The 13,285-nt window shown below is 45.6% G+C and overlaps 1 protein-coding gene across 4 annotated transcripts in view; it reads right to left on the minus strand.

The window, feature by feature from the left end:
* ITIH5 (inter-alpha-trypsin inhibitor heavy chain 5) overlaps positions 1–13,285 on the minus strand; it is a 133,377-nt gene that overhangs the window by 9,915 nt on the left and 110,177 nt on the right. For 3 of the 4 annotated variants that reach the window (XM_055296466.2, XM_055296468.2, XM_055296467.2), the window contains 3 exons: positions 9,499–9,808; positions 6,218–6,777; positions 2,931–2,984 (listed from right to left, as the gene is read on the minus strand). In XM_055296466.2, the coding sequence (XP_055152441.2) occupies positions 2,931–2,984; positions 6,218–6,777; positions 9,499–9,808 (924 nt within the window). Of the gene's footprint in view, positions 1–1,201; positions 2,194–2,930; positions 2,985–6,217; positions 6,778–9,498; positions 9,809–13,285 lie in introns of those variants that run through there. The other variant, XM_055296469.2, reaches the window with a different exon arrangement.

Genomic DNA, 13,285 nt, shown 5'->3' on the forward strand with positions numbered 1-13,285 from the left:
CTATGACGGGAGATCTATGGCGCTTCTTCTCCCAGGAAGCCATGGGCTATCCCAGGCTCATTCGCAGCGTCAGCTGTACGCCACCCCTGCACACAGGCACTGAGAGCCATGCCCAGCTTAGATGCAGGGGCAAGGGAAGCGAAAAGTGAGTAGGCGGCCAGGCACACAGTCAGGGTGCTGGCGGAAACCCCTCCTCTGGGTCACACCGACTTCACTGCTCGGAAATTTCTGTCCACAGATGAGACCACAAGGTTCACGTGACAGTTCTTGTCTGTTCTCCTCAGTTTCACCTCTGTTAAAGGTGAACAGCCTTGCCTTTTATTATACAGACAAAAGATTTCTTGAGAATCTATATCAATTCTCTTACTAGACTGGAGATTTACCTTCTCTCTAATTTATATTCCAAGTACAATTTATTTTATTTTATTTTATTTTTTTGAGACAGGGTCCCACTCTGTTGACCAGGCTGGAGCACAGTGGTACAATCATAGCTCACTGTAGCCTCAAACTCCTGGGCTCAAATAGTCCTCCCACCTCAGCCTCCTGAGTAGCTGCGACTACAGGCACGTGCCACCATGCTGGGCTAATTTTTATTTTTTGTAGGGACAGGATCTCACTATGTTACCTAGGCTGGTCTCAAACTCCTGGGCTCAAGCATTCCACCCACCTCAGCCTCCCAAAGTGCTGGAATTTCAGGCGTGAGCCACCGCACCGGCCTACAGCTTGTTTCTCAAATGCCCCTCTGCTTTCTGTGCACATGGACATGTCTGCATGCGCGCTGTGCACGGTGTAGGCAGGGGCCAGGCAGAGTCCACTCTTTTTACGCTGCAGCAAACTAACATCCCTGCATTCACTGCTGAGAAATCCTTTCTGCCCCAGCATCCCTGACAAGGGCTCTTGAGAGGATCTGGCTGCTCTCCCTGAGAAGAGCCTCAACTTCCCTGAAAATTGCAACATATGAAGAAATTCAAGGTGCTGGTCTTTTGCTGATGGGGAAAAACTGACCCCTAGAGGAGATCAAGGTTCTCATCCACATTGCTGGCATTTTTCAGGCATGCATGCACTTGTCTCTCGGTGTACATGGGGGATCAGTTCCAGGACCCCTGCAGATACTAAAATCCATGCGTACTTAGGTACATGACATACAATAGTGTAGTATCTGTATATAACCTTCGCACAGCCTTCCATACACTTTATTTTTAATTTATTTTTATGTATTTATTTTGTTTTTGAGACAGAGGGTCACTCTGTCACCCAGGCTGGAATGCAATGGTGCAATCTCGGCTCACTGCAACCTCCACCTCCTGGGTTCAAGCGATTCTCCTGCCTCAGCCTCCTGAGTAGCTGGGATTACAGGCATGCACCACCATGCCCAGCTAATTATTGTATTTTTAGTAGAGATGGGGTTTCACCATGTTGGCCAGGCTGGTCTCGAACTCCTGACCTCAGGTGATCCACCTGCCTCGGCCTCTCAAAGTGCTGGGATTACAGAAATTAGCCACTGCACGCAGCCTTTCCATATACTTTAAATCATCTCTAGTTTATTTATAATAACTAATGCAAAGGAAATGCAATGTAAATAGTTGTTACACTGTATTATTTAAGGAACAAAGACAAGAAAAAAAGTCCGTACACATTCAATACAGATGCAATTCCTTTTTCACGTATTTTCGATCTGCTGTTGGTTTGATCCTTGGGATGCAGGACCCATGGAGATAGAGGGCAACTGTCTAGCTCATCTGACAGTTTTCTGAGAGTTTCTATGTGCACATACCACACCACTTCTACTCAAATTGTCCAAATCTCTTTACAAGGAAAGATAGTGCTTACTCCAAAAAAGAGAGGAGGGGTCAAAAAGTCATTACTCCAGGCAGCATCCAAGAGGAAGCTTTTCTGGCATTCCATAAAGTCTATGTGTGTGTTCAAAGGAATTACATTCTGTCTCCCGCAGGCTGTGCAGACTCTATATCCACAGCTAATCTCTGGGATGTCCCTGGCTTTAGGAACTTGCACGTACAGCACAGCAGCAGAAAGGCAACAATCAAGACTTCCAGAGGTGATGTGGACACAGCAGAACAAAGCCCAGTCATAGGTTGTTCTTCCCTGTGAATTTTTATTATAGTCCCAGGATGCTGGCAAAAGGAAATTTCATGACATTTGAAAAAATCTGTTCTTCCCTTCTGAAGCCATGAACTGAAAACAATGCAAACAAAAACAAAGCCTGCCTGTCACACCAGACGTTTTTATTTTGGTAGCACCATTTTATGTTTGTAATAGCAGAGGCTGGAAGGACGCATGCTCCGGGTCTCTAAACCAAATGTCTTCCAAACTCAGTAAGGCTCAGAATGTGCCTCTGCCACCCATCTATTGGGTGGTGCAATATAGCTCATTGCAGCCTCTTCAGGTTTCCTGCCAGGCTTCCTGGGGACTGTGCTATCTCCACGGTGTTTATGGGATGGTTTCATGACAGCTGCAGTTCTCAGGCTCTGCCTCAAGCTGTGGGCTTGATACATTTAATGCTGAATGAGCTGGTATTTTTAACTGGCTTCAAGGAATTCTTGGTTTTACACTTTTTTTTTTTTTTTTTGATACAGAGATTCACTCTTGTAGGTCAGGCTGGAGTGTGGTGGCGCAGTCTCGGCTCACTGTAACCTCAACTTCCCAGATTCAAGCGATTCTCCTGTCTCAGCCTCCCCAGTAGCTGGGACTACAGGCCCCCGCCACCATGCCTGGCTAATTTTTGTAGTTTTAGTAGAGACGAGGCTTCACCATGTTGGCCAGGCTGGTCTTGAACTCCTGACCTCAAGCAATACACCCACCATGGCCTCCCAAAGTGCTGGGGTGACAGGTGTAATGACACCTGGTCTGGTTTTACACTTTTTAAACATCTCTTACTCTCAATCCACACACAACCGCATCCTTTCCTTTACCTGATGTTTTAGAGATTTTAATTCTTGGCTGGTATGGCTTCTCGAGCAAAGGTCCTAAAAAGGAGAAGGAAGAGAACATCATGGTCATTCATTAAAGAAGATGAAGAGAGAGGTACAAAGGGAGAGAGGAGACATGACTAAAACACAGCTTTTAGGTACATTTGTAACAGCTTAAATAATCAAAAAACCTTTAAAACATCATCAGTCTTAAAAAGGGAGCTTGGCCTCAAAACACACAAGTAGAGCCAGGCATGGTGGCTCATGTCCATAATCTCAGTGCTTCGGGAGGCCAAGGTGGGAGGATCACTGGAGCCCAGGAGTTCGAGACCAGCCTGGGCAATATAGTGAGACCCTGTCTCCACAAAAATAAATAAATAAATAAATAAAATTAACCCAAAAAGGTGGCACATGTCTGTAGTCCCAGCTACTCGGGAGGCTGAGGTGGGAGGTTCACTTGAGCCCGGGAGATTGAGGCTGCAGTGAGCTGTGACTGCACCACTGCACTCCAGCCTGGTTAACAGAGTGAGACCCTGTCTCAAAAAAAAAAAAAGGAAAAAAAAAAAGAATAGAAACTACACAAGTGGAGTGTAAAGTGTGTAGGATTAATTATTTAATTCTTGTATGATTCAGACACTATTCTTTTCTGTGATTTTTGTGTATATTATAGGGGAAAATATTTTATCACACTTGAGATATATTTATAGGGGAAGGGAGAAATGAGTTGTTGTTCAGTGGGCCTGTAGCATTTCAGATGTGCAAGATGGAAAAGTTCTAGGGATCTGTTTCACAACAGTGTGAATATACCTAACATCGCTTACCAGCATCGAACTGTACGCTTAAAAATGGGTAAAGTGGTAAATTTTATGTTCACAATAAAAACAAACAACAATGTAAAAAAAAGGGGTACAGTTATAATCCAGTGTCTGTAGCTATGTGTGTGGCGGAATTTACAAAGCAGAAGATTTTGAAACACTTTGTATTTCAAAGTACTGGTGCTTTGAATAAACATTCAATGAAAGATAACCTAAAAGTAATTAATATCTATAAATAAAATCAATATCTTATGTCAAATTGTTAGTACTGGCAAACTTGTGCTCCTCTTCTCTGGTTTTTACCGCTTGCAGAAATTAAAGAATGAGGTATCTAAACGTTCTTGAAGCACCTCCTTCTCAATACCGGTCTCGACCAGCGTGATCTGGGCAGAATGCAGATTAGCCAGGAAAGAGGATGGATGACTGGATGACTGCTTTGAGGAGTGGCAGCTGCCACCAACTCTCAGAAAAATTAAAATTTAAATTTAAAAACCATCAGAGCTTTAAGGAAAGGAAGAATCTTCTTTAAAAAAAAAAAAAAAAAAAAACCAGCCAGGTGCAGTGGCTCATGCCTGTAATCCCAGCACTTTGGGAGGCCCAGGTGGGTGGATCACAAGGTCAGGAGATCAAGACCATCCTGGCTAACACGGTGAAACCCCATCTCTACTAAAAATACAAAAAATTAGCTGGGCGTGGTGGTGGGCACCTGTAGTCCCAGCTACTTGGGAGGCTGAGGCAGGAGAATGGCGTGAACCTGGGAGGCGGAGCTTGCAGCTAGCCGAGATTACGCCACTGCACTCCAGCCTGGGCAAAAGAACAAGACTCTGTCTCAAAAAAAAAAAAAAAACACGCCTTTCGAATAGTCAGTTGGTTATCTCCTCCTCTGTCTTTCTGGCTCCCCGAGTCTTGTATCGTCTGGATCCGATCTCTCCTGAAGCTGTGGAGATTTGCGCTGATGACCTAGCATCAAGATCTTATTCAGAAAGCCACTTTTCCTGGAAGTGGCACGGACCTCGTAAGCAGAAAGTGATAGCATCCCGCCACATGCTTTTAATCACAACAAAAATTCTGTAAGTTTTGCCAAGACAAGCTCCACGCTTTCTGAAATAGCCATGTCAATTGTAACCTCGCTATCAGGGTCCGAACTTTTCAATACATTTCTGGTATTCCGTGCCTCCACGGAAGGCGTGTCTGACATTTGTGCAAAACTCACTGTGTGCCCATGGCATTCCATATTTAGTCCTTACAACAGCCCTGCAGGGAAATTATGATTATCTGCATGTTCAGGGCTGGGGAGTGGGAATGGAAGCTCAGAGAGGTTGAGAAACCTGCCTCAGGCCTCACAGCTGGTCAGGAGGTTGGTGAATCCTAACTGCACACTTTCTCCACACCCAGGTCCTTCTAAGACTTTAGAGTGTGAGGAATAAATGGGACAGCATCGGTGGGGTGTGGAGTAGGGCCTCATCAACCTCAGTTTCCTCTCCTAGGAGACAGAAGTTGACAGACGCCCAGTTAAAAATGTGATGCATATGAAACGCGGTTTTCCACAAGCAGATCTGCCAGGAACGCAATGCCCTGCTTTGGTTTCACTGTGTTTTCTTTCTCTTGTTCTTGTCTCTACTCATCCCCCTAGCAGAATGGCACTGAGGTCGACTGTGCCTGCTTCTGTTCAGATTCGCAGAGACTGACATGGAAAGACCGGATTCTTGCAAGAATCCGTACCTTGGTCCTTCCCACATGCTCTCGGGGAAATAAAATCAAGCATACAATTAAATTATACTACATAACTCTGAAGTGCTTGAAAATATAGAAAGGCACTGAAAAATGGGCACTGGTATGTTCATTTCGGTGCTTCCGCCCATGCCTGAAACCTGGCAAGCACTCAGTTTATTGATGGTTTATTGGTGGACTGCTCTCACTAGGCGACATTTCTGAACCAAAGGCCACCTTTTTCTCATTTCTCTAGACAGCCACAGTGTACAGCAATGCACGTACAACAGTCTACAATGCTCTCTGAAGACTATGCGCTGTATATAGTGTTACTGCTTTTTGGTTGGTTGGTTTTTGAGAGATGGGGTCTTGCTCTGTCACCCAGGTTGGAGCGCAATGGTATGATCATGGCTCACTGCAGCCTCAAACTCCTGGGCTCCAGTGATCCTCCTTCCTCAGCCTCCTGAGTAGCTGAGACTACAGGCATTCCCCCATACACAGATAATTTTTTTTTTCTTTTGTAGAGACAGGGTCTCTCTGTGTTGCCCAAGCTGGTATTGAACTCATGGTCTCAAGTGATCCCACCTCAGCCTCCCAAAGTGCTGGGATTACAGGTGTGAGCTACTATACCCAGTCTGGGTTATTGTTTCTAAGTATTACAGCAAGACGGAATAACACAGCTTCCTGCTGGGGCTCCCTGTGGAGGAGGAGAGTGGTATCTCAGGCCCGAGTCCCCCACACCTGGCTGGCACAGGTGCCTCGTACCTGGCTGCGTGCCAGCTCCTCGCACGCTCTGCACCACCGGTTCGGGTCCCATGGCAGCCGACATGCCGTGGGCCTCCTCCAGGCCATCCGTGCGTGGGATCGGCCCCCTCAGCTTCATGGAGGTGAAGGGAGTGAGGAAGCGGTAGCTCACGGCCAGGGCCTGGGCCTGCTGCCGCAGCCGCTCCTTCTCTGGCTCATCATCACTTTGCAGCCAGGAACTCAGCAGCTCCTTTGTGGTGAGGTAGCTCCAGAGACGCTCGACGTGGTTGGGGTCCCCCTCTCCATCGCCTCCAGGCCTGGGACTTCCTGTGACATCTTTCCCTGCCTTCTGAGGCCCCACAGGCACATCCGTCTTCAGGATGACGAATTTCTTACTGTTGCTGGCGGTGACCTCCACGTGCAAGTGATCCAGCTTCCTGTCCACCAGCTTCCCCGCGATGATGATCTCCGAGCCATTGAAGTAGTTGCGGAACAGGGTCTTGGTGGCCTGCACCACTGAGCTGGGGGGATAATCGATGCGGATGTCAGAGAGGAGAGGGGTCCTGATTTCATCGTAGAACCTGTGGTGGAAGCACAGGGAGAGAGGGAGATCAGGGCCCTGCCCTGACAGCAGGCAGGACAGTCCTAAAGGAAACTGCAGACTCTCAGGGGGATGCGTCTGATTTTAGAAGCAATCGAGTCCAACATGGCATCCCACACAATATTTCTGCCAGGAGGTCACTAGGCAGCAGGTTGAACGCCATTGGTGAGAGGGAATGCATTCTCTCACGCGGCTTCTGAGCTATTTTTCAACCACTCTCATGATGAGAAAAAACCTGCTTATAGTGGATTAAAATCTTCCTCCCTGAAATTTCCACCCACGGGTTTCAGTTTTGCCTCTGGAACAATACAGAATTAGTATAATCCATTTCAACAGACATTTGGATGCTTAAAAACCAATGCTGTGCATTCCTTTAAGCCCAGTCAATCCCCAGTTTCATGAACTGCTCTTCCTGTGATACAATTTCAAGATTCCCTCACCAGTCTTGGTAAATTTCCTTTGTGTACACTTACATTTCTTAAAGGGCCTCTTAAAAACCTTTTTCTTAGAACCAAACACAACTTCCAGATGTGCTTTAAGCAGCACATTCTACTTCAGAAACCTGACTTGCGTGAGTTTGTGCATATAACATTTGCTTGCATTTGCTTTTTTTGTAGTTAAGTTACATGGTTGCTTCTTGCTAAGTAAGGAGACAATTAAAATTCCCTTTCAAAAGATCTAGAAAGCACAGGCTGTGGAGTTAGACTTCCATCTCTGTTGCTTCCTTGCTGTGTGTCTTGGGACATGTGACTTAACCTCTCTGAACTTCAGTTTCCTTATCTAGAAAATCAGGATGTTAACAGTACTTCTTTGGTCGCCTGCTGCTGTCCCTGAAAGTCCATTTTCCCCTTCTTTCATGAGAATTGAGCTCTGGCCATCCAGCTACAATCTACATTTCCCAGCCCCCATCGAGGCCACAAATGGCCATGTGACTATGTCCTCCCAACGGAACATGGGTAGGAGTGAGATGTGCAACTTCTCAATATTTGCTTAAAATCCATGCTGGCTTTCTTTTCTCTCTCCCTTTTTGCAGCTAGAAAACAAGAGTGATGGTGACCGAATTTCAATCCTGTAGCATGAAGGACAACACCTGAGGGAAGCAGAGCAATGAAACAGAAGGAGCCTGGGTCCCTGAATGACTTGCTGGAGCAGGATCTAGCCTGTTACCATTACAGGAGAGGGAAGTAAATGGCTATCTTATTTCAGCCTTTGCCTTTCATCATCTCTGTACTGCAGCTCAGCCTTTACCCTAATATACCTATCTCCTAGGATTTCTGTGAGGATCAGCTGGGGTAATGCACATAGAAGTTCCTGGTGTATCATAAGTTCTCATAAATGCCGGGTATTGATCGTAGTTTCAGTGGGATGGCAGTGCAGCTGACTTGCTATAGCATAATTGCTTTTGCTTCTGAATGCCTTATTGAATCTCAACTCTATTATCCAGTGCATCAGATTCTCCCCTTTGACTCTAGTTTTGAATAATTTTTAAAATGTGGAAAGCAAATCTGTGTTTTCATTTAAATCTTTCATTAAAATGCATGAGAGGAAATGGCGGCAAATCCTAAACCGAGGACCTATCTTTACTGCATAACTTAGGGGCCTCCACTTCCATTTATCATTAACAAATGTCCTTTGATTATGGCTATTAAACACCCATAAATCTACCCAAACCACCCCTTTGCTTTTAAGTAGATACCATTTATGCCACCTCACACTGAACTGGGAGTTGGCACTTCACTCAATGAACAGCAAAGGGGCAGACTGTGTGTGGCAACATAATATCTGAGGGAAGCTATTTCTGTTTTAAAAGATCTAAGTTTTCTCCAACTCTCATTTAAAAGATCTCATTTATTCTCCACCTCAGAATAATCTGATTATTTAACAGTTTTATCTGATGGTTTTGCTTCTAAATAAAAGTATCTTTTAACTAGTACTCAAAATGAAGATAACAGTACTCTGCTACTTGCTTACAGGGTAGAATAAAAGTAAACTTACTAGAAAGTGCTTTGAAATATCACAATGTCAATGAACCATGAGAGCTCATTAAATACTTAATATGGGATGGCCACTGTGCCAATGCTTTACAGAGTGTTTTCATATAGCGATTTTCTCATTAAATTCTGCAACCAACCATAATCTTCATTTTACAGATGAGAAAATGGAGGTACAGACTGTCTTAAAATCTTGCTTAGGGCCGGGTGTGGTGGCTCACGCCCATAATCCCTGTACTTTGGGAGGCCGAGGCGGGCAGATCACCTGAGGTCAGGAGTTCGAGACCAGCCTGACCAACATGGAGAAACCTTGTCTCTACTAAAAATACAAAATTAGCCAGGCGTGGTGGCATGTGCCTGTAATCCCAGCTACTCAGGAGGCTGAGACAGGAGAATTGCTTGAACCCAGGTGGCAGAGGTTGCAGCGAGCTGAGATCACACCATTGCATTGCAGCCTAGGCAACAAGAGCGAAACTCCGTCACGAGAAAAAAAAAAAATCTTGCCTAAAGTCATAACGGAGGATCAGAATTTGAACTCTGACCTGCCTGGTTTCAAAACACATTGTGACGCCTCCCATTGCCATGAGCTGTGATCGTTGTCGGCAGATGCAAGGCTGGGGTGCAGCAACACACTCCTCTCTGAGTCCCCACCGCAGCCACCCCTCAGCCCCTCGAACAGCCCCTCATGCCTACGAAGACAGTCCACAGACCCGATGAGCTGCGAGCCTGCGTCCTCCTCCTCATGCACGCGCCGTGTGAGGCCGCAGTTCTCCAGCGACAGTTTCTCCAGCAGCCTGAAGTCCACGTCGTTGCCGATGCCGATGGTGAAGATGCAGACCTGGCCTCGGGCGGCCTCCCGGGTGTTGTTGAGGATCTTGAGGGTGTGCGTCTCCCCGACTGTGGGTTTCCCATCTGTCAGGAAGACGACGAGGGACACGCTCCGGTCTCCGATGTCACTGTGGGCCACGTACTTGTTGAGGAGTCTGATGGCCCTCTGCAGGGCCCCGTTGATGTCTGTGCCTGCAGGACACCAACACAGGACAGCTCAAGCCTCTGCACTCACCTCCCCACCCTGAATGCACTTTCTTTTTTTTGAGACGGAGTCTTGCTCTGTCACCCAGGCTGGAGTGCAGTGGCACAATCTCCACTCACTGCAACCTCCGCCTCCCGGGTTCAAACAATTCTCCCGCCTCAGCCTCCCGAGTAGCTGGGATTACAGGTGCCTACCACCACACCTGGCTAATTTTTGTATTTTCAGTAGAGATGGGATTGACCATGTTGGCCAGGCTGATCTCAAACTCCTGACCTCAAGTAATCCACCCACCTTGGCCTCCCAAAGTGCTGGAATTACAGGCATCAGCCACCGCACCCAGCCTGAATGCACTTTCATAGCTGCAGTTCACACTCAACCACCCAAGTGCTCACAGGAGTGAGATGTTAGGGGGCCATCCAGAAACTTGCTAAATGCAAGTGCGTTTACTAAATGCATATAAGTGACTGGGGATTATCCCACTGTGACAAACCTTCTCCAGAAGGCGTGTGACGACGCCTTAGCTTACCTGAGCTTCAGTGGCTTCTGTGCCCTCTTCTGAGAACGGCTTTGAAAAGAGCAGGAAGGTGTTGAGCAGAGAGGACAGCAGGAGTGTGGAGGGAGAAAGAGCCACAGAGGGGAGCAGGGGCATGGAATGAAGAGGAGGAGGGTAGCTGCTGACATCTCAGATGCCTTCCAGTGTTGTCTAGGGCTGGGTGGAGCTCATGAAAGAATGAATTTGTTGCCTTCATCGTCTCTCCTTTCCTGGCTTCCTGTCCCTTCAGATCACCTCTGCTTGCCAGAACCCCACAGAGGAAGGGAGCATGAAATATTTCTCCTCCTGGTCACCCTTTTTCCTTCAGAGGCCCTTGTCAGCAACAGCTCTGATTAAAGTTGGAGGCCAGCCAGGCACGGTGGCTCATGCCTGTAATCCCAGCACTTTGGGAGGCCAAGGTGGGTGGATCACCTGAGGTCAGGAGTGCGAGACCAGCCTGACTAACATGGTGAAACCCTGTCTCTACCAAAAATACAAAAATTAGCCAGGTGTGGTGGTACATGCCTGTAATCCCAGCTACTCGCGTGGCTAAGATCAGAAAATCACTTGAACCCAGAAGGCGGAAGTTGCAGTGAGCCACGATCATCCCATTGCTCTCCAGCCTGGGAAACAGAGTGAGACGCTGTCTCAACAGAAAAAATAAAAATAAAATAAATAAATGAATAAATAAAGTTGGGGGCAAAAGGGAAGAAAAACTTTATCAGGAATATGTGGCTTAGAAAAACGATACAAAACAGAAAACTAATCTCAACTCTGAGAAATGATGGAACAATAAACACCAATGACATTAGCAGGCATCTGTGGACAGCAGGAGGTTTCTCTCTCCTTCTTTTCCTTTGGTGATTTTCTTTATTCCTCAAATGTTTTAGTATAGACGCTTCCATGGAAAAAATAGGGTGAGAACATGAGCAGGCTTCTGGAATTCTAAATGTTCTGTTTCTTGATCTGGGTCTGGGTTCTGTTCAGTTTATGAAAACATATCAAGTTGTACACTTACCACATGTACATTTTTCTGCATGTATGTTACACTACAGGTTACTGCTTCCTTAAAAAAGAATGTTCCCATGTTTTCTTTTCTTTTCCTTTTTTTTTTTTTTTTTTTTTTTTTTAGAGACAGGGTCTCACTATGTTGCCCAGGCTGGTCTCAAACTCTTGGGCTCAAGCAATTCTCCCACCTCAGCCTCCCAAAGTGCTGGGACTATAGGCATGAGCCACCATGCCCAGCCACCCATGTATTTTTTTTCTTTTTCTTTTTTTTTTTTTTTTGAGACATAGTCTTGCTCCCTCGCCCAAGCTGGAGTGCAGTAGGTGATCTTGGCTCACTGCAACCTCTGCCTCCTGGGTTCAAGCAATTCTCCTGCCTCAGCCTCTCAAGTAGCTGGGATTACAGGCACATGCCACCATGCCTGGCTAATTTTTGTATTTTTTTAGTAGAGATGGGATTTCACCATGTTGGCTAGGCTGGTCTCAATCTCCTGACCTTGTGATTTGCCCACCTCGGCCTCCAAAGTGCTGGGATTACTGGCATGGGCCACTGCACCTGGCCCCATGTATTCTTAAATTTACTACTTTATGATTAAAATAAATCAGACAATTTAAGTTTGGGAGTAAAATAAATAAATAAAGTTGGGGCCTGTGTCTTTGATAGGAGCTGAACAAGTATTTGTTTGGTGGATGGGGAGACAGGTGGTTGGGTGGTTGAGGTTGAAATCCCAGCTACAGTGAGGTTTCTGGGTTAGCCAAGAATTCCACTGAACTAAGCTACCAACATCCCACCATCATCAAGTAAAGCAGAGACCTTACTAGTAGTGTGAACACCTATTTCCTTTGTTTTTTGAAAATGGCTTAAGATAAAATCTACATACCAAAAGATCACCCATTCTAAGTGTCCAATTCATGATTTGTAATAAATTTAGAGTTTGATGACCATCACCACCATCCATCATCCTGACTGGAGTGACTTTTCTCTACCTGCAAATTTTACCACATTTGTGGTACATACATACCATGAGGCACTATTCAGCCATAAAAAAGAATGAGATCCTGTCATCTGCAACAAGATGGATGGAACTGGAGCTCATTATATTAAATGAATTAAGCCAGGCACAGAAAGACCAGCTTCCTATGTTCTTGCTTATTTGTGGGAGCTAAAAATTAAAACAATTGAACTCATGGAGATGAAGAGTAGAAGGATGGTTTCCAGAGGCTGGGAAGGGTAGTAGGGAGTGGGGCAGAAGTAGGGATAGTTAATGGGTACAAAAAGTAGTTAGAAAGAATGAAGAAGATCTAGTACTTGATAGTGCAATAAGGTGATTATATTCAATAATAATTTCATGACACATTTAAAAATAACTAAGAGTATAATTGGATTGTTTGTAACACAAAGGGCAAATGCTTGAGGTGATGGATATCTCATTTATCTGATGTAATTATCACACAATGTATGCCTGTATCAAAATACCTCATATACCCCATAAACACATATACCTACTCTGGACCCACAAAAAATAAAAATTAAAATTAAAAGGTACCACATCTGAAAGAAGCAGATCATCTCCCCCATGGCTTTACATCCTCCAGATTTTCTAGCTAAAAAAGTAGATAAGGCTACGTCCATGAGCAAATGCGATAATTCTTGCTAAGATGCAGAGTCCAAATGGAAAGAAAGTTATTTAACATTTTATTGGAATCACTAATTTGCCTTTCTTTTGTTTGTTTGTTTGTTTGTTTTTGAAACGGAATTTCACTCTGTCACCGGGGCTGGAGTGCAGCGGCACGATCTCGGCTCACTACAACCTCCGCCTCCCAGGTTCATACAATTCTCCTGCCTCAGCCTCCCCAGTAGCTGGGACTACAGGCACAAGCCACCACGCCCAGCTAATTTTTTGTATTTTAGTAGAGATGGGGTTTC

The sequence above is a fragment of the Symphalangus syndactylus genome, chromosome 10, assembly GCF_028878055.3.
Source record: "Symphalangus syndactylus isolate Jambi chromosome 10, NHGRI_mSymSyn1-v2.1_pri, whole genome shotgun sequence".
NCBI classification, from domain to species: Eukaryota; Metazoa; Chordata; class Mammalia; order Primates; family Hylobatidae; genus Symphalangus; species Symphalangus syndactylus.